This window comes from Calonectris borealis, chromosome 7 (assembly GCF_964195595.1).
Source record: "Calonectris borealis chromosome 7, bCalBor7.hap1.2, whole genome shotgun sequence".
Taxonomy (NCBI): Eukaryota; Metazoa; Chordata; class Aves; order Procellariiformes; family Procellariidae; genus Calonectris; species Calonectris borealis.
In genome coordinates this window covers 40,306,545-40,325,257 of record NC_134318.1, presented here as the reverse complement: position 1 = coordinate 40,325,257, position 18,713 = coordinate 40,306,545, and the positions used below count along the sequence as shown (strand labels likewise).

The window sequence follows — 18,713 nt, the reverse complement described above, 5'->3', positions numbered from 1 at the left end:
GTTTAGCTGGTCATGAGTTAGGGACACACAATATAGAGCTTGTAACCTGATTTAAACATCAGCAGCGTCAGGGAGAAAGGCCTCACTTCCCTCATCACCTGCTGTGAAGGACAAGCACACAATTAAAAGTTTTCTGTAAATGTTAATTACAGTGGACTTTCTTAGTTAATGACCAATTGATCTTTCGACTGTATTAAGTTTATAAGTGTAATGAACTTAACTGAAGTATGGATTACAATCTTGTTCTAATTAAAACAAAAACGTGTAACATATATTAGCCATCAGAAGGATTTTTAATGGCGTTTGGGGTCAAATTGTTGAAAATATTAATGTGGTGTCTAAAGCCTGCAGCACTTAATTAGCTTCTTCATCCAAGTGGAATTCATGTTCCTTTAAATGATGCACCCAGATAAGATTTTCTCGTACACTCAGAAATAGCTGGAATATAGATCTGGCCTGTTACTTCCATGCCACCCCTCCTCTGCCCTCCAGTTATAAATCCTGACTTCCTCAGTTCCCTCTGATCCAGTGGCTCGGGGAAGAGACGAGGAAACCTTGTATTTCTGAATCACTCGGTGCAAATGCATTTTGCCTATCACTGCAGGAAAAGCTATAGCATTTGCTACCCTGCTCTTGGGCACAAAGTGTAGAGCAGGAAAGTCGTCATTATCTTGCAACAGATTGGTAAGAGAGCAAACAACACACATTGCTACCAGCAGCCACGGGGAAAAGGTGTTTAGTGTTCGTACATCAGAAGTGGCCAAGCAAAGCTCTGATCAGAAAAATAAAGCAGAACTCCAGAGGCCACAGGGTTGAAATGCCAGGAGTCCTGGAGGTCAGGACTGAAAGGGGAAGGGCTTGCATCTCTTGTCTGCGCCGTGCTACGGCGCTGGCTCTCGCCTTTGCAGCCCTACGAGGAACTGACCTACTTTAATCCAACTTTTTAGTGCCAAATGAAGAGGGGATTGGAAACAAGACATTCTCCCTGGAAAGCGCTGGACTTAATTTCTTCCACTCCTTTGGCAGCACCTGTTTCTGCACTTCTTTAAGACAAAACACGCAGCCCTTTCCTTTTTTCTGGATGCTGCCCGAGGCAGGAGAATGCTGTTTGCTGTAGGTGATGTCTCCACCCAGTTCCTACCAGAAGCAACACGTTTGCAAAGTCAAAAAGTCACCGCTCCTGAGGCCTCTCCAACCAGCAAAAAAATATTGTAAAATAACTGTGATCCCTTTTCTCCTAGCCGTGACCTTTGCCTGTCTTCAGTAACCCTTCCTGCAAGAGCTTTGTTTCTAAACCACCCGGAGGTTGGGTGGGCATGGGGGAAATGCAAACTCACCTCCGAAGGGGAGCAAGGTCCCAAAACCACCGGGCAGACTTGGGCAGTTAAAGCACCAACAGGCTGGTGCATCATTTATTTAAATTTGGTGCCAGGGCTCGCTTTTTGAGAAACAGCCCAGCTGGTGTCATTGCTCCAGGTGTCCCCAGCACCGTCAGGCCAGACACGCTGCTCCAGCAGAAGCGTGCCGGGCTGGAGCGCAGCTGGTGGAAGGAAGCCGCTCTCTAACCCGGTTTTCCCCGGACAGACAGACGGAGCTGTGGGGAGAACTGGTCTCCTGGCAGTGAGGAGCGGTGGAGAGGCCCTGTAAGAGCAGCGGTTGCTCAAAGGCAGGGCTGGGGAGGAAAACATGTGAGCTCAGGAAGAGCTTGTGGTTATGAGTCAAGGTGTCACAAAGCAGCATGCGAGGTGACACTTAGACCAGTCTGAACTAAAGGCTTCCTGCCATCAAAATAGCTCTCTCGGGTCACGCTTGAAGCAAACCGTGCTCAGCACAGCCACGCAGCAACACCTTGCCTCCAACACACGGCAGAGATGGGCGACTTGTTGCAACAAGTCTGACAGTGCAAACCCTTCTGGTCTTGGTGCCACAGCACCTACGACACACCCACAACCATACCCATACGCCTTTTCCCAGACTGTGATACAGCAGTTTATTAGTATTTTTATGACTGCTCTGGTCACCTCTCTCAACCCAAATCACTGCCTGAATGGGGAGTCTGGGATCTTCGAGCCCTTCTCAACCCGCCCTGCCACCACCCTACTGCTGCGGAGCCCTGCCACGGCAGTGTCACGATGTCTGTGAGTTTTTCAGTTCCAGGATGATCTCATTTTAGACAGCCTTAACTGGCCATATTAACCCAGTAACTGGTGTTTACCCAGTATATCGAGTCCTTGATTGTGCGCACCTGGGTGTGCCCTGCATTAATAAAGGGAGGAGAGTTTACACTAAAATTTGGAAGTTGATTTAAAAACCCTGCTTGCCTGATGTACAAGTCTGTGGTATGAGTTTACGAGCAAGGCAGAGGGGGTTTGAGCCCAGTGAGGGCTGCATTGCAACCATCACCTCTGAGAAGTGAGATACCCAACCGACCGAGCAGAGAGGAGATAGGGTCAAGGGGAATACTGCAGGGAGTAAACCTAATTACATGCCTATTACGTTGCCAAGAGCTAGAGGGACAGAAGATGCTATAAGGTCAACACGTTAGCATAAGATAACATCACTCACGCTGGCAGCCCCAGAAAGGAGCGAGCCTGCAGCCAGAAGTAGCCATGTCCAAAGAACTAAGCACCCTGCAAATTGGTTGTGAAATAAAGACAAAGTTAAGGAGAAGATGATTCAATCTAATTCAAGGACAAAGAGAGGACTTCAGGACAGCAACGGTCCGAAATAGAAGAGCCCAGCCTCTGTTAGGAAGAAAAGACAAAAAATCCAGCTGCTCCATCAGAAAGGCACAGGTCTGCAACACCCCACGCAGAGGTCCCCTACCCACTAGTGCTTTGACTTCAAAATGCAATCGCCAGGAGCGGAGGGAGAGAAGGTGAGGAACACTATCGATGGGATGCACACCTGGGGATGGGCTGGGAACACCATCGCCGCAGGGATGGGAGAAAGGCTGGGAGTGAGGGTACAAAGCGGCGACCGCTCTGCCTTGTAACAGAGAAAACAAACACACCAGAGTGAGAGAAAGCTGCCGGGAGTTTCTACTCAGCATCCAGCACTGCTGCCACCGAAATCAGCCAAACCCCAGCAAGGCAGCCCCAAAGCCAGAGGCTGTGTTGAGAGGCTGTACTCCGGCACGTGCGCACCCATCCAAGGCGATCCCGCTCCGGCATCACCTCTGTGCTCACCGAGGCACCTGCAAACAATCACACACAGGCAACAAGAAAGGAAACGGCTTAATAACGGAGCTACCTTCAACACCTCCCTTCGCTGGGCTCGTTTGCTTCTGGGATGTACAAGGAGAAGACTCAAATGCATGTGAGTCTGTATTTCTATGTATACAAATGTTGCCAAACAACTCTGGTGAGAACTAGGAAAGTTAGCAGGCACGCAATCGCAGGAGCACGCTGCAGCTACACAACCTGAATAGAAGTGATAAGATTTACTGAGAAAACTAAGCGAGACGTTCCTCCAAAAGCCGCAGATTTTTCTCCAGAGGTTTCTGTGCCATAAATCCCATCAGCGATAGGATTTACATGTTGAGATGAGGAGAGGTAAAGCGGGGTTAAGAAAAAGATAACACAGATGCTACTTCACCAGCCCCAGCTAATTTTCATGCAATTCTGGTTTTAGATAAAGAGCCCTCCATTGGTTTTTGTATGAGAACGGTAATGCGAGGTATTCAAAAGGGCTGTAAAACACCACTTTTGCGGCTAAAGCCGCCCGCTTTCTGAACATGCATCCTCAAGGATCACAGCAGGGAGCAGGGATGTGCATTCACCAACTCTGCTACCAGACTCAACCTCTTCCCCGAGACCTTTCTTGGCTCCAGCTTTGGGGCCAACGATAGGAAAAAATGATTTCGAGTGAAGCCCCTACTTGCTAATTGCATTTTGTACTATCAATGGATTATGCTGAGAACCAAGCAGGAGCAGACAAATTTATTCTGTATTATGGCTATTTTAGGGAGTTATGGTGAACACTGCGCTCCGCACAGATTGAGCAAATCTTTCCTTTTTCAACAAGACTTCAACTTGTCCTTATTTTAAGGGACAAGATTAAGGCTTTGTTAAAGCTGAGCACATGCTTAGTGCTTCACTGAAAACAGATGAGCTGAAAAACATCTTTAAGTGTTTAACAGAACTGTAGCAACCAGGATGGCTGTTTTCACAGCCCCATAAACTAGATATTTGAAAAAAAAAGAAAAACAAAACGAGAAAAGGAAATCCACTTTAGCTGAGATAAACTGAACCTGGGCACATGTACATACCCCAAAAAGCAACTACAGCCATCTCACAAGCTAAAATAAGAGTCAAGTACCTGTGAAGGAGGATTGTGAGCTGATGCTTCTTTCACTAAAATGATGAAATCAAACGCTATTTTTGAAAAGTTTATATAAAGCTAAGTGAGCGGGATAATCCCAGCCCCTTACAACAAACCTCTGACATTTTATAACGCACGCAAGAAGGGAGGTGTAATCTCTCTGAGCACAGCTCTGGCGTAGCTCTGTCCTCTCGCGTCCTCGTGCCTGGGATGGCCAGCGCAGAGCGCTCGACGCCCCGTCACAAACCGCCTGGCTCTGAATCACCGCCTGCCCTGCGCTGCACTTCCCTGGCACAACCTTGAGGAAACTTTTGTGTAAATCTCTGCAAAATCTGAAATGCAAGTCAAGTTGCTCGAATTAGCTTGTAAAGCAGCATCCCCTCGGGGCCCAGCGCTCCAGCCAGGTATTGTGCTGCCTTTGCTGAAACAAGCAGCTGAATTTTCCAGACTTCCCTGAAATCAATGGCCAAACCTACAAAACACGAGTGGCGAGCCCTGTGAGTCCGTGGGACAGGAGCCGAATCTTTTTGCGAGCCAAATAAGAGACTCCCTTGCTGCCCTTACGGAGCCTCAGCACAAAACCAAGCCCTTCTGGTCCTTCTTGTTCATATATATATAAAAGTGATGCGGAAACCAGACAAGGATAACTCAAAATGGAGCTGCCGTTGGATGGCTTCCCTGTGGCTTTTGCAGAGCATGGGCTCCTTTTAGCTTTTCCCATCAGACAGACTTTGCCCTGTGCCTGGGACAAGGCTTCTCCCCCAGCGATGGAGAGGCTCTCCCCCTCCCTGCCCCCAGCCAACCCCCAGCTCTCTGAAAACCAGAATGCAGGATTTTGTTGCATGACTATAAATGGTGAATAGCATAGGCCAGGAAGGATTATTTATTTATTCGTTCATTCCTCAGCGCATGCAAAGCCAAATTCTGCTTGTCTCCTGGGACCGCATGTGAGAGCTAAGGGCTGCGGACCGGTCACTGGGGCGAAGTCCCCAGGTATCGTCAAGTGGGTCATTTTATTGTGCAAATAAACCTTCCTTAAGCTACAAATGAGGAATATGTTTTGGACAGAGGGTTCACCATTGCACAGCAGCATTCTGAAAGCATGCCCACTTGTCCCTTCTCACCAAAAAATACTAACAGTGAGACTTCAGGTGCCTGCCAAATCTTTATGCATTGTGTTATAAAGTGTCATCTGAGGAGGTCCTCGTATCTCCCATTTCAAGCACTCTTCTCAGCATTTCAGCTCTTGTAACCAAGGATAACACCTGAATGGTCCCGGGCACTCTGGTCTGTTCTTGGAAAGAATCAGGTTGGTTTTCTTTCAACTTCATTCCTCTATTCCCCTTTCTTCCCATTATGTCTGTTCCTCAAGTTCTGCTCACCTCATTCCCAGGGAACAGGATAACTAGTCATGAAGTGACTGGCACGTTTCATCATTTTTCCCTGGGAAGGAAACTCCTCCCTGACACCGCAGCATTGTGTGACACCGGGCAGCACTGTGGTACCATCACACCCGGAGAACGTGGTTCAGCTTCACCCTGTGAAAGGGGTTTAGTCGCTAGTGTGGGCGGATTTGCACCCACTCACATCCTGGGCTAAGTTTGTGCCTTAAAAATCAAGTGCTAAATTCATAATGATTCCCCCGCTCACCCCTCTGCAGCCTGGCTGTTTAAAGAGCAGCATCGCTGGACTGCTCGTCCTGGAGGATGCTGTTTGCTTCCTACCCGAGTCGGAGGTCAGGGGCACATCTGGAGGCTCCCAGGTGGTCCTGGCCCTGGTGGGCATCAGCCTGACAGCCCCTTGCAGCCTCGAAGGTCCCCCACCACTGAAAGGCGCTGCCAGTGCCAAGACCATTTCTAGTAGCGCAATGTGACCACGCCACAGGAGCACCCACTGGCCTGGCTGAGCTTTTTGTTTGCCATCTCGAAGCCCTCAGGAAGGCTTAATCCTGTTTTCAGACCTAATCCATTAAAAAAATGAATTATCCCTACACAGATTTGCTTTTTTTCTGAGCTCCAGCAAAGCTCTGTGTCAAGTCTCTCTATTAGAAAAGATTTTTGCAGTGGCCTTGCTCTGAGCACAGAGCCTGGCAAAAAACTGCCTGCGACAGACAAACCCTCTGTCCTCCAGCATGCCTGCACGTAGGCTTGGCAACTCACCCCAAGAAAAACACCAAAAAATGACATTTTGTGCTTCTCCTGAACCGCGTGACCATGTTCTCCAAGCCCTGAACAGTGCAGGAGCCACCACGAGCTGCCGCCGCACAGCAGTCTGCTCTCCTGCACAGCCAGCAGACCCTCTCGAGGATATGTAGCACCACCACTTGACTTTCTGTCCTGGAGTGCTTTGTTATCTCCCCAGGGTGAGAAACTCCAACAGCACTCACGGCTATGCAATAGCCTACTCTTTACCCATGGCCTGATCAAACTGACGAGGGAGGACAGTCCACAGAGAGCCTTTTTCTATTTTCTCAAAGCAGAAGTCTCCAGGACCCTTGTAAACTAAAAAGTCACCCCAGTCCTTTCTCCACTGTGCTTCCAGCTCGGGTTCAGCCCGGATTGCAAATGCCCAGTTAGGCCAGGAACAGGCAGGAGTTTGGCAGCAGGCAACAGCACCCTCAGCTTCACACCCATTAATGCTGGAGCAGGTCATGTCATGGTGTGAGCACGATGCCGGCCCCACCGGGCTGAGGGGTACAGCCCCACTTGGGGTGCAGGGGCACCCCGGCACGGGAGGTGCAGGCAGAGGCGGCAAACCCTTTCGTGCATGCTGAATGCCCGTGCTATAACTCTCCTCGCTTTCCTCGCACCTTTCTTGGGAGAGTCAATCAAACCTCTGCACCCTTCCCTGGCAGGTGATGGCTGCCTTTAGCCAAACTGCTATTCGTACCCAATAACCCATTAAATATTTATTTGCCTTCGCTTTGGTCCAGGTTCAAATCAGTTTTCAAAATACTGAAGGTTGGTTCCAGTTCAACGACAGAAGCCCCAAAGCCCTAGCACTGCTTTCCAGACCGAGCTCTGGACCGTTCTGCTGTCTGTCCGAGACAAGGTCCCGCACGAAGCTGTGTGCTCCCCTCCCCAGCAGCCTGCCAGCGCTCCCGCTCGCAAAGGTTTTTAATAACCTGAGAAAACTGAAATAACACAGAGATGGAGTGATTCTGCACTCAGCAGGATGACACTCCAGCACTTCTTAAATATCAGTCCTCAAGTTAGGAAAGTGTCCTGCAATTCCACAGACTTTTACAGCAAAACCTCCAGCCTCAGAGCAGAATCCCCAATTTCACCCAGCGACCAGACGTGGGCATGGACAGAGCCTCTCCTTCCCCTCTGTGCTACTCATTTGAATGGTGCTTCAAAGACAGCAGGTCTGCAGAGAAGAAAAGAACACTTTCTTTTTGACCGTCTATTAACATACGTGAAAAGTGCTTTCACAAGATATGAACTCTAGAACCTGCTGTATGCTTTTCACAAATTGTCTGCTGTTAAAAAATAATACAGGCAGAGGAGTCCTGCCTCCAAGCCAGCGGCAGAAGGTGGTCAGTGTGCTGGGCTGGGCTGAGCTCGAGCAGGGAGCAGCAGCAGCCTGCACCTAGACCTTGTCAAGTGCAAATGATTCCTTTGCTCATGCACACTCCTCACGTCAACAGTGTGGGGCCAAAAGTAATTGCAGTCATGGCAATCAGAGCGCAGGTTTTAAAGGCTGAGGGACAGATGCTCTGAAAGTGTAAATCAGCATCAGTCCACTGGCTGCAGCAGAGCCAGTGCAACTCACCTGTTTGAGGACTTGGCTGGACGTTTATCCCGACCACCTAACTGCCACAGGCACTGTAAATCACATTTCAACAAAGCCCGCTGAGCACAGGCTTTGTGCACAAGAGGGAAGGGCATCTTTACTGAGGTGCAGGAAAAAACCCCAAACCTGCATAGGGCTTATTTCCTATTTTTTTCACATCATGACCTCAGCTAGGTATACACCAACTTTACGTTAATGGAAATAATCTAAAAGCCCCCTGCCAGCATGTGGAATTGCCAGCGTCCCATCAGTGCTCTCAAGCCAAAGAGCTCCAGCGCTGGATTCAAGGAGCCGGTACGGTTCCCAGCCTCTCCGCACCTGAGCATCTGCGTGACCAACACGGAGGCCCCAAGCAGTGATCTGCAGGGAACAGCTATCCTAAATCAGCTCGTCTTCTGGAACAGGGCATCTGGCAAAGGAGAAGAGAGACCCTCTGCCTTGCCCCCACCCTCCTACCACATTTTCAGGTCCCCCAAGCCCCTTCGATATTAAAGATCAAGCTGCACGCTTCTTCCATCTGTATTAAACAACTACCTGTGTGACACAGAGAGAGCCCACCAGGCCTCAGGGCTGTTCAGGGATCTGTTTCTGGTTTGCAGCTTTATTATATGCATTACATCTTTGTGGAGGCTTCTACAATCATGCTCAGGATCTTTCCCCTCTGTACGCATAGGCTCCTGCTGTGAAAGGCAGGCAGGACCTCTGCCGCCTCTGCTCACCGGGATTCGGTACTGAAGAATGTGATTCTCTGATATTCACTTCGAAAGCAATTGGAACAAAATAATTATAACAAAGATTTCTTCCGGGGCTATGCAATTCTTCAAAGCCGGCAGCATACGAATAGTCAAATTGAAATTGAGCATGCAGCAGTTTAAACCATCTGAAAGTTAATTTTTCCATATGGCATCAAAAGAAACTTGCTCTCCCTCTCCAATCTTGTCTGCTTTTGCAAGGGAATTTCTTGTCCAGGTGAAGCAAGTAACCCTGGTCCGGGCTGTGCACCACCAGGGCAGCCAGCACTGCCTGCCACGCTGCTGGTCAGCCAGGGACTGCCTCCCTCAAACATCACACAACGGGCCAAATCCTGCCTGCCACCAGCTGAAGGCAAGGTTACCTTGAGCAGGTGAGGGCCTAGCAAAGAACGGAAGGCAATTTTTTTTTTCTTTGAACTTAAAAATAGAGCAGAAGACGAACCCAGCAGGAAGAAATTCCAGCTCTTTCCTTTTAATTGAAAATAGATCCATAAAATCCTGCTAAGTCTATTGGCTAATGCAAGCGCCGGGAGGCAGCTTAAATCACTTCCCAAGGGCAGGGTATGTTACAATCACTTAAAAGTCACTGGGGTCTAAGTTCAAAAATAAAAACTACATGTTCCCTCCTCTCAAACTTTACCGCGTACCCACCCGCTCCTCCTGACCTCCTTCTGCTAACGCAGGGAACCCGATTTTGGAAATGCTCCCAAAGAGAGCAGAAACAATGGTCAGTCAGTGATCAGATTTTCAAACGTGATGTGTCAACTCCGTCGCAGTGGAGTCTCCTGGTGTGCTAAACCTGCTGATCGCGGGAATTCCTACAGGTGGGAGTCAAGAAGAAGGATTTCTTCACGTCCAGTAGATCAGTGACCTCCAACAACTATCAGGTCTATTCACAGTTTAGAAAGAAAGAAAGAAAAAGAAGATGAAATGTCTTTAATCTTCCTACTATGCAGGGCACTGCATATGCAAAACCCCCATATATATATGTATAAAAAGTAAACTAAATTCAGACATCAAAAACTGCGCCTATGATGATTTTTCATCAATGCATTTCAATGCATTTTTCAAGTGAGATTATGGCGGAATAGTCGAACGCGAGTGAAAGGCAGGGAGCAGCACTCACTCAGTCCCCGCTGCTGGGTGGAAAACCACGTTGGCATACGACATGGGTCACGTCACTTAACGCTGAAGCAAAAGAAAAGCAACACGCAGCTTGCTTTTTTTAAGGTTCAGCTGCTTTAAGGAGCTTGCTTTTTTTAAGGAACGGCTGCTCCAGCGCTGTTGGGAAATGGGACTGTGGAGAAACAGCCCTCCCCAGCCAGAGATGGGGAGCCGGGTTGGGCAGAGGAACTCACTGTCTTTGATTGCCATCTACTGGAAAGGCGGCTCCACGGCCTGGGACCTGCTGCTCTGCTGGAGACCAAAAAATTACGGCTTTCTCCCACGGGGAGTTGGACGCTGCAAGCGGGATGCATTCTCAGAAAGGCTGCTCGGTCAAAGCGATGCTCCGCAGGATCCACGCATGCAGTGGGACCTCCAACAGCGCAGGTTTTCAGAAACGTGGTGTGCTGGTCCCGTGAGCCCGCAGATGTCCAGAAACACCAGGCAGGAAGGCAGAGCCCAAGGAATGAGTGCTGCCATGGGAAAGGAGGCAAGGAAGAGGGAGTCCCTGGCTGTAAGGTTCAATCCACAGCAGATTATGGCCCTCCTAGGAGGGGAGAGGAGGGACAGAGCGGCCGTTTAAGGGAGGAAGGGCTTCCTCCACTTCCAGGTACAGCCCAGTGTGCGTATGAGTCTTTGAAATCAGACAAAGCTGGGCTGTTGCCTGTGAATGACAAAAGAAGTGGGATTTGGATGGTATGTCTGAAATCCCTGGGATTTTCCCATGAGGATGGACCAAATTTCATCAACTCACTCTCTGACACTGTCTAGGTTTTCCTCCCCACCCACTTGCTTTTCAGTGCACCAGACAGGCTTATTATAAGAAAAGCAAGGCTGATTTATCTGCTTATTTCACATTTCAATTTTTCTGATGCTGACGCTGTTTCCCCCCAACGCGCTGGTCAGATGCCACACTCTGCAACAGCCCTGGCACTGTCTGCGGTACCCAAATTACTGGAGGATGCTTTATGCAAACACTCTGCAAGACAGAGAAACAACACTGGGGTGCTTTTTTGGGTCCTAGCTATTTTAGGAAGGCATTAAATACCATATTTAATCTCCTGGGGGGATTATTCGGATTTTTTTGTGTCTTTTCTTTAAGAATCCCAGCAGATAAGACCAAGACTGGCCCAGGGTTGGTTTTTTTCTGTCCCAGTAATTACGATTTGCAGATAGGAAATGCCTGCCAAGTGTCCCAACTACATGGCATGTGCTGGCTCTGGACGTGGAGCCAGCATTGACTTGGAAAGCAGGCACAGCAATCTCAGTATAAAGGACACTTCTCCCACACTGTCTTCTGAAACGAGCTTGACAACATAGCGACAGCCACGTGGCTTTCTGGAGACAGTGACCTGTCTTCTCTGTAAGAGTCTGGCCACTCTAGTGAGTACATACCCTGCCTCGAGTCCTCCTGCGGTTTTACAGTCACATAGTGCTGTGCCTTTGGAAAAGTCCTCTTTCCTTTCGTTGTATGAAAGATCCAGAAAATAAAGAGAGAAAAAGAACTAGCTACCCAGGGAAGCAGTAAAAGTGATGGCAAACAACATGCGGTTGGTATGTAAACTGCAAACTCAGAACAGATAAACCGAGAGAATAAACTTTTCTCAAATCTCCTGTAATTACGCAAAACTTCCCTGTTATTTGTAAGGACAGCAGGCCGAACAAGACAGAGGAGAAGCCTAAGCTAACAGCAGATCTTCATATTTCCATGTTGCCTGTGTTTCCAATCCAATAAATACCCAGTCCAACCAGCTGGCCCATGCATTACTGTGCCAGTAGGTTGTTCTTTATCGCTATTTGTTGCTTGTGCACAGCTTGGACATACAGCACAACCGAGAGTTTCCAAAGGGAATAACAAACACGCCTGAGAAAGTCACTTATTTGGAAATAAAAACCCTTAAAACAACGCGGATCATTAGGAACTCATTTAGGATTTGTGTGACTGCTGTAACCCCAAAGCCAGAACCCACCTCCACGGAGGACACCCATTGCTAGTGGGGGACTCATTCTGCAGCCTGCAGGGCAGCTCCCCACCACGTGCTCCCGAAGGGACATCGCAGGGCACAGTGTCCCCGAGGCAGCAGCGGGAGCCCACCAGGACCCCCAGCACGTCCCCGCTCCTGCCCAGTCCCAGGCTTCAGCAGGGACCCACAGCAAGTGGGGCTGCAGAACAGCCCCCTCACATGCAATTGCCTCTTCTTGCCTCCCAGCACAGAACGAAGCACAAGAAGAAAGCAAGGCATAAATAAAGAAACAAATAAATAAAGACAGGAATCTGGGGCAAAGAGATGAAGGAGGAAAAAAACCGAGGAAAATGGAAGGATGTGCAAAGACTGCGTGCGTCTGAGATGTAGTAAGGGGAGGTGTTGATTGAGTAAAAAAAACGCAAATTCGGTGTATTCTGTTCACGGGGCCACACATATCTTTGTTTAACAGGTTATGCTGCCTCCAGCATTCCCTGGGCGTCTGCCAGAGATCTGGGCTGACTCTCCATACAAACAAATGGGATTGATTAAATTCTATCACACTCTCAAGGATTTCTATAGGCATACGTCCTATACATTTGCAACGCAGAGATCTGGCCAAATTCCCCACAGAGTAATTGCTATAGAAAACTGTTGTTTTACTGCCTAGTCAATCTTCTAGGAGTTTCCTATAAAGATAGCAGCTCCTGGATTTACTTGGCAATCAGCCACTTTCCAGATGATAGCCACCTGGGATCAAGTTAGTTTGCTAACCGGCTGAGACAGCGCTGAATACGGATGCAGTTTGCGCTTGATCCACTCCCAGCCAAATACCGTATCGCAGCCCTTACATCCAACACAGAAATACTTGGGCAAGACAATAATATTCTCATTTTCATTTCTTGCCACCTCCTGCCAGTTGAGTGGCTGGTCCTGTCAACGCTGCCTGCCAGGCTGCCTTGGAGGAGAAGAGAAACGGTTGGTAATCGAGTTAGAGAGCACTGAAAAGGTCAGGCAGAAGTGAGAAGGATGCTGCCAATTACTCTCGTATATAGGTTGTTTCGTGTCTCCGCTGTTTGCAGTGCCCTTGCAGAGGGCTGCGAGATGGGGTTTCTCTCCAGCCACTCTCACAGGACCGTGGACTTTCCCGTTCAGAAAACATGGGTGTATGTGAGCTGGAACAAGCACCGCAGCTTTTCTGTACGTTTTTCCTTGAGCACTGCTCTCTTGGATAAAACCCACCTGGCCGTGTGCATGGATTTTGCTGGGAGTGTAGCGGGGCCCTGGAGCACAGGCTGGGCTGGTCCGGCACTCTGCTTTCAGCCCCAGATCCCTCTCCATCTACAGAGCCCAGTGATGGTTTGGTTTGCTTTTCTCCCAAACCTCTCCTCCCTCAGGCTTGCAACACAGCCTCGTTCCTCAGATAAAGGTCGGGAGGGCCAGTACAGCCGGTTACCGAGGCACCGCGGGGTTACAGCATCCTGCTCAGAAGTCCCTGGCTTTTCCTGGGAAGGGATGCCTGCAAGATGTCCCCACACCATCCGAAGGGCACTGCGTGGGAATGGCTCAGCCATCCGCAGCGAGGAGGTCCCTGCTCAGCAACTTCAACTGTGCAGCAGCTGAGCTGGGAAGAAGGGCAGAAGAGGTGCATGCATGGGTGCAATGCCAGTATCGGAGAGGGGATTGTTGGGAGGTTTTTGATTGCCCTGGTTTGCCCAGAGCCACCCAGAGATGATTTCTGCCCCCAGGACAAGGGTGTATGATGCTGGGCACTGCCTAAGAGCAGGCAGCCAGCAGCACGCCGGCTTCAGGAGGCAGCTGGAGCTGCTGGCACTGGTGACGTGCTCATGTGCACCCTTAGCAAACCTGGCAGAAGCAGCAACCATGCTGGGGCTGGGACAGAGGTCTCCATCTAGACCCCTCAGCAATCAGGATTTGGGCTGCTCACAAACCCCCCTGCCTGAGCCTCCCGACGCAGAGCCACCCTGCAAGACAGCGCAGTGACCCACGGCCAGGCAGGGACGACACCGGGGAGCAGCAAAGCTGTTTATCCATTCCCATCAGATCCAGTCGCTCCTTCTGATCCAGGAAGCATCTGTCTGGATGAAACGACGCTCTGCATTATTATTCAGCGTGGGTCAGTTTTAAACGTTTATATGGCAAACTCCACTGCTTCCTCTTAATTGTCTCTTTTTTTTTGGTAACAGGCTGTGCTTTGGCAGGGACAAAGCCCTTGAGAATGGCCATATTAGTACACAAGTGTGTGGGAGGAGGGTGCCAGAAGATGCAATTTTGAGCTAAATAATCTACACTGCAGCTGGAACAGAGGGTCCAAGGCACTGACGGAAGGCAAGGAGGTTACTCCATCCTCCCCTCTGCGACCATCCTGTTTAACATCTCCTGTAAAATACCTCCCAAAACATTCCAAGGGCCTCTTAGAGCAACTTCTGAGAAACCCTGTGTTTACGTGACATGAAAACCCTCTCCCGAGACACAGCACTGAGAATATTGCCGCAGTGTTTTTTGTAGCTGAAAGCGATCCCAGGTCGGGATTTCAAGAACGCCTCTGCCTCTTGTGACTGGGGTGTGCAATGTTTTAACAGCAATAAAAAAACAGGAAGAAAGCGATACACGTGGGATTTGCAAGACCTTTTTCGGCTCTTTGGGAGTGATGGGAAAGGCTCCCACCAGCTTCAGCTGGAAAGGGACCAGACCTGTACATGGCTCTCCGGCCCGGCGAGGATGCCACGTATGGATGGCACGCTCCCTCGTCCACGGCCGCACCGGAGCTGCTGCACAGCTGGCAGCACGAGCCAGAAGCCTCTCCTAAACCTGCCTCTTGCTGCCAGGTACCCAGCTTCTACAAATTTTGCCCACACTGCAGCAGGAAACCGGTGAGATACAAAGAGCTCAGGAAGTCGCTTTGATTTCCTAACACCTGGAGCGGCTGTCGGCGTTCAGGTTCAACGAGCTGCCTACAAAAAGGCTGAATGTGGAGCAGAGCTAAGGGTACTAGCTCTCTTCAGGACACGTGGCGGGGGGTACATTTTCTGCTGCTGTCCCACCATTTTCCTAAGAACATGCAAAGATTTCTTCCTTCACTTTGCTCAGGCCAACCGTTTCGCAGCTCCCAGGCTAAAAAGCACTGATGTTCCCTAATAAACCACCAATCCCGCATCATTTGACACCTTACCCAAACTCTTCAGGGCTTGGATGTATGCAAAAACGTGAGTCAGCCACCAAGGTGAGGGGCAGGCAGGGATGCCAGCACGGGAGCTGGGAGCATGGGACTGTAAAGACACTGCTTCAGCAACCAGGGCACCGAGGCTTCCTGATACACCCCCAAACACACGTTCAAACCCCTCTTCCCCTCCTGCTTCCCCGATTACCCGACCCGTCTGGAGCTTGCGGCCTTCCCGGTGACGATGCAGCAGTACCGGTGACAACGCACTCCTCCTGCGTGTCCCTATAGGAAGGTGTAGCAGCGAGAGCCGCCACGCCAGTTCAGACAGGCAGCCTGATCTAATTGTGCATTCCACTTTCAACAGTGGCCAGTTTCTGACAGTGGTTTAGGAAAATGTAGGAGATTTTATATTAGAATTTGTGCCCTGAAGGAAAATTTTAAATCTTATTAGTGTGAGAGAATTTGGCTGGTGTCTTGAAGCACAAAGGCTTACAGTGCTACCGAACCCCTTGGACTGAAACCCTGACTAGGAAGAAGTCAAAGGAAATTTTCCTTCTGCCTTCTTCGGATCAATATTTTTCAGGGTTTGTTGTTTGGGTTTTGTGTCTGCCTATAACAACTCTAAAATCCCATAGTGCTTTAGAGATGAATGGGAAATCAAGGTTACGCATTTCAACTCCTGCAAGGCATGCTGGACTGGAAAAGACAGTTACTTTCCTGGTATGAAAAGAGTAAATATTCAGCCAAAAGGCAGCACAGCTCATAAACCCACAAATGCAGACAGGCCTAGCAATTACGAACTTGCTACAAAAAAGACCAGCAATAATTATTAAACCCCCAGTCCAGGCATTTTCTCCTAATATTACATGATGGCAGCAAAAGGGCTTCCAGACCCATACCTCTGCTCCTTTGCCTGCCTTCATTTTCATAACCTCTTCTCTTTTTTAACAAACCCTGTATTGTCCCAAAGGGATTTTCCTTCTTGTGCTGCTATTTCAGCTTCTAGCAGAGGTTTTGAGTTTCGATAAGACTCTGGGATGGACAGGTGATAACCATGGCTTGTCACGGGGGAACGGCAGTCAGCTCTCCAACTCAAATATGCACTTGCTGCTATGACCTTCCCTGCACGGGGAATTTCTGAATACAGATTGCCCCTGCTTACATGCAGGGGAAAAAAACAAGATATGCTGGAAAGAGGAAAAAATAGGCAGCTCCTGAAGAGGGGATGGAAGGAGCTTTGTTCCCTTCCCTTCCCAACAGCACCAACAGCTAAAGCTGCCTACAAAAGCCAGGTACTTCTCGCCTGCAAAGCACGTGGAAGAAGAGTGTTTCGACTGACTCCAGCTGATTTTTGGCCTGTGCCTCCCTGCGCTCCCGTCTGCATTCCCGGTTCCCACAGCCTCCAAGCAGTGACAGTGAAAATAACCAGAGCAGCCCACGGGCCGTGCAGATGAACTCCCAAGTATTTAGATTACTAAACTGCACCTCCATAAATCTAGCCGATCCTCTGCCACAGGAAAGGGTCCGGGGTGTTAAATAAATAGACAGTAAATTTCAGAGGATTTGGTAAAATTAGGATTGTCATTACTTTTCCATTCCAAGAAGACTAATCTTGGTTATAATTATCCCAGCTACATCCAGTCTTTTCAATAGCTCATACACTGATAAATGAAGCGTTCGCTCTCACAAATGCCTCTCCTTCCCCAATGTATGCAATGTGTTCCAGATGGATGGAGAAACCATTTTTTTCTTTTACACTTGCTAAGCTATTTCCAGGCACCCAGTGGGCCAGAGCACTGGCAGGTGTAAATCAGCAGAGCTCTGCTGATTTACTCCACTCCTTATGGCATGTGAGAATCCAGCCCCCTATTTCTAAACTTAAAAGAACGTATTGCATATAAGTGATCTTCCCTGTGCAATGTCCCATAAACGAGTGCGGTAAGAAAAAACCTCACCAGACAAACACAAAAGACGGTAATTGCACAAATCACTTTGGGCCGGCAACGCAGCATGCCTGCCAGCTCCTGGAAAAAGCCACTTTAATTAGGCTGATTTAAATGCAGACAGGTTTTTTTTTTTTCCTTTCAACTGAGGTCTTTGTACCCGCTTTGTACAAACCAGAGTTGGCCTCAGAGTCCTCAGCCAAAACCTGTCCTTTCGCTCCACTAACAGGAGCCAGGACAGAGGGAAGAGCAGCCTCAGCCCGTGTGAGCCAGCCCAAAGGAGACCGGCACCTCCGATGCCCGATGAAGGGAGATAGGGATGCTTTTGAGATGAAGAAGGTCAGTGCCACCCAGAGGAGTGTCTTCTCCCTCTGCCCAGCCGTGCCGTTCCTCCGTGATGCCCAGGCTTTCCTCTGGGCACCACGATTTTCCGAGCGCCTGCCCGGGGCCAGCTGGGAGCCCATCTGCAGCAGGGCTGAGCCCACACAGATGCCCCCGCGGCGGCTGCGAGCGGTGTTTCCAACATATGTTTACATGTAATGCTCAAGTACTTTCAAACTAAGCATGCGAGCAATTGACCCTTTGGCCAGCATTAGTTTTAACCTCTGCGCCTCTCGTCCCTGCGTGCATAATTAAGGCAGGATCTCAAAGCTCCGCTCTGGAAATAAATGCATTAATGCTTGTATTTAACCGCCAGAAAGAGACAGTAGAAAAAACCACATGGAAACCAGTGACTGGAGAGGGGAAAAAGTTGTTCTGTAAGTCCCGGCACATTCGAGGCTGTGTCTGCTCTGTGCGTGGGGGAGACGGGGATTCAGCGTGGGGAAGGGGATGTGAGCATTTCAGTAAGGACTGCTCCTCAGAGCGAATGCGTAATACGGTTGAATTCATGCTGTAACAGTCTTTTAACATGTAGTATTTTTATCTGAATGTTATTTGACAACTTGTGCTACGTGCAGCAGTGCTGGTCATCACCGTGTGTCCGCCAGCGCCTCTGGCCGCCGTCTCGCAGCCCCGAGCCTGTTCCCTCTTCCCAACTAAGTCCTCTGCACCCATCTCCAACTCTGTGTGTGAAACAACAGGATGAGTATCGAGGGGCGTGTTTTCAAAGAGACACAGCTTTAAAAGCTTGTGTGCATAAAAATACAGCTTTGTACAAAACTACTGTATCATGAAGCTCAGAGAATGTTGAGAGCAGGGTGATCAGTCATGCCAAAAACTGCAGGAAGGGACTTTTCAAAGCAAAAGTCCATTTGCTTTGGTAAAAGCCAGCTCCCCACCTCTCTACATAGTTTAAAGATGACAAGGAAGTCGAGTGTTTGCTGGAACATCTCAACCAGCAAGGAAAAATAAAGAACTCCATCTGCAAGAATAAAAGCCAGCTCTTCTAGCGTGTGCCCCGCTTTCTTTTATGTCAGCTCCATTAATGCCCCGTGAAATGACAGGTCTGTAATGGAGCAGCTGACCTACAGTGGGACTGGCATCCATCGCTGGCGTACACGAGATTTATTCCAGCTGTTTAGGTTTAGGTCCCTGCTTTTCACACGGTTACTCCAGTTAGGCTGTTCTTCATAAAAAGTATCAGGGA

At 49.2% G+C, this 18,713-nt stretch overlaps 1 protein-coding gene across 4 annotated transcripts in view; it reads right to left on the bottom strand.

Moving 5' to 3' along the window:
• LHPP (phospholysine phosphohistidine inorganic pyrophosphate phosphatase) overlaps nucleotides 1-18,713 on the bottom strand; it is an 89,195-nt gene that overhangs the window by 30,556 nt on the left and 39,926 nt on the right. The window contains exon 7 of one of the 4 annotated variants that reach the window (XR_012674379.1): nucleotides 7,570-7,692. The exons of 2 other annotated variants lie outside the window; for them this stretch is intronic. Coding sequence is in view for 1 of the 2 variants with exons in the window: in XM_075155255.1 (XP_075011356.1) it covers nucleotides 9,720-9,759 (40 nt within the window). In the remaining variant the exon portion in view is untranslated. Of the gene's footprint in view, nucleotides 1-7,569; nucleotides 7,693-8,477; nucleotides 9,760-18,713 lie in introns of those variants that run through there. One more of the 4 variants, XM_075155255.1, reaches the window with a different exon arrangement.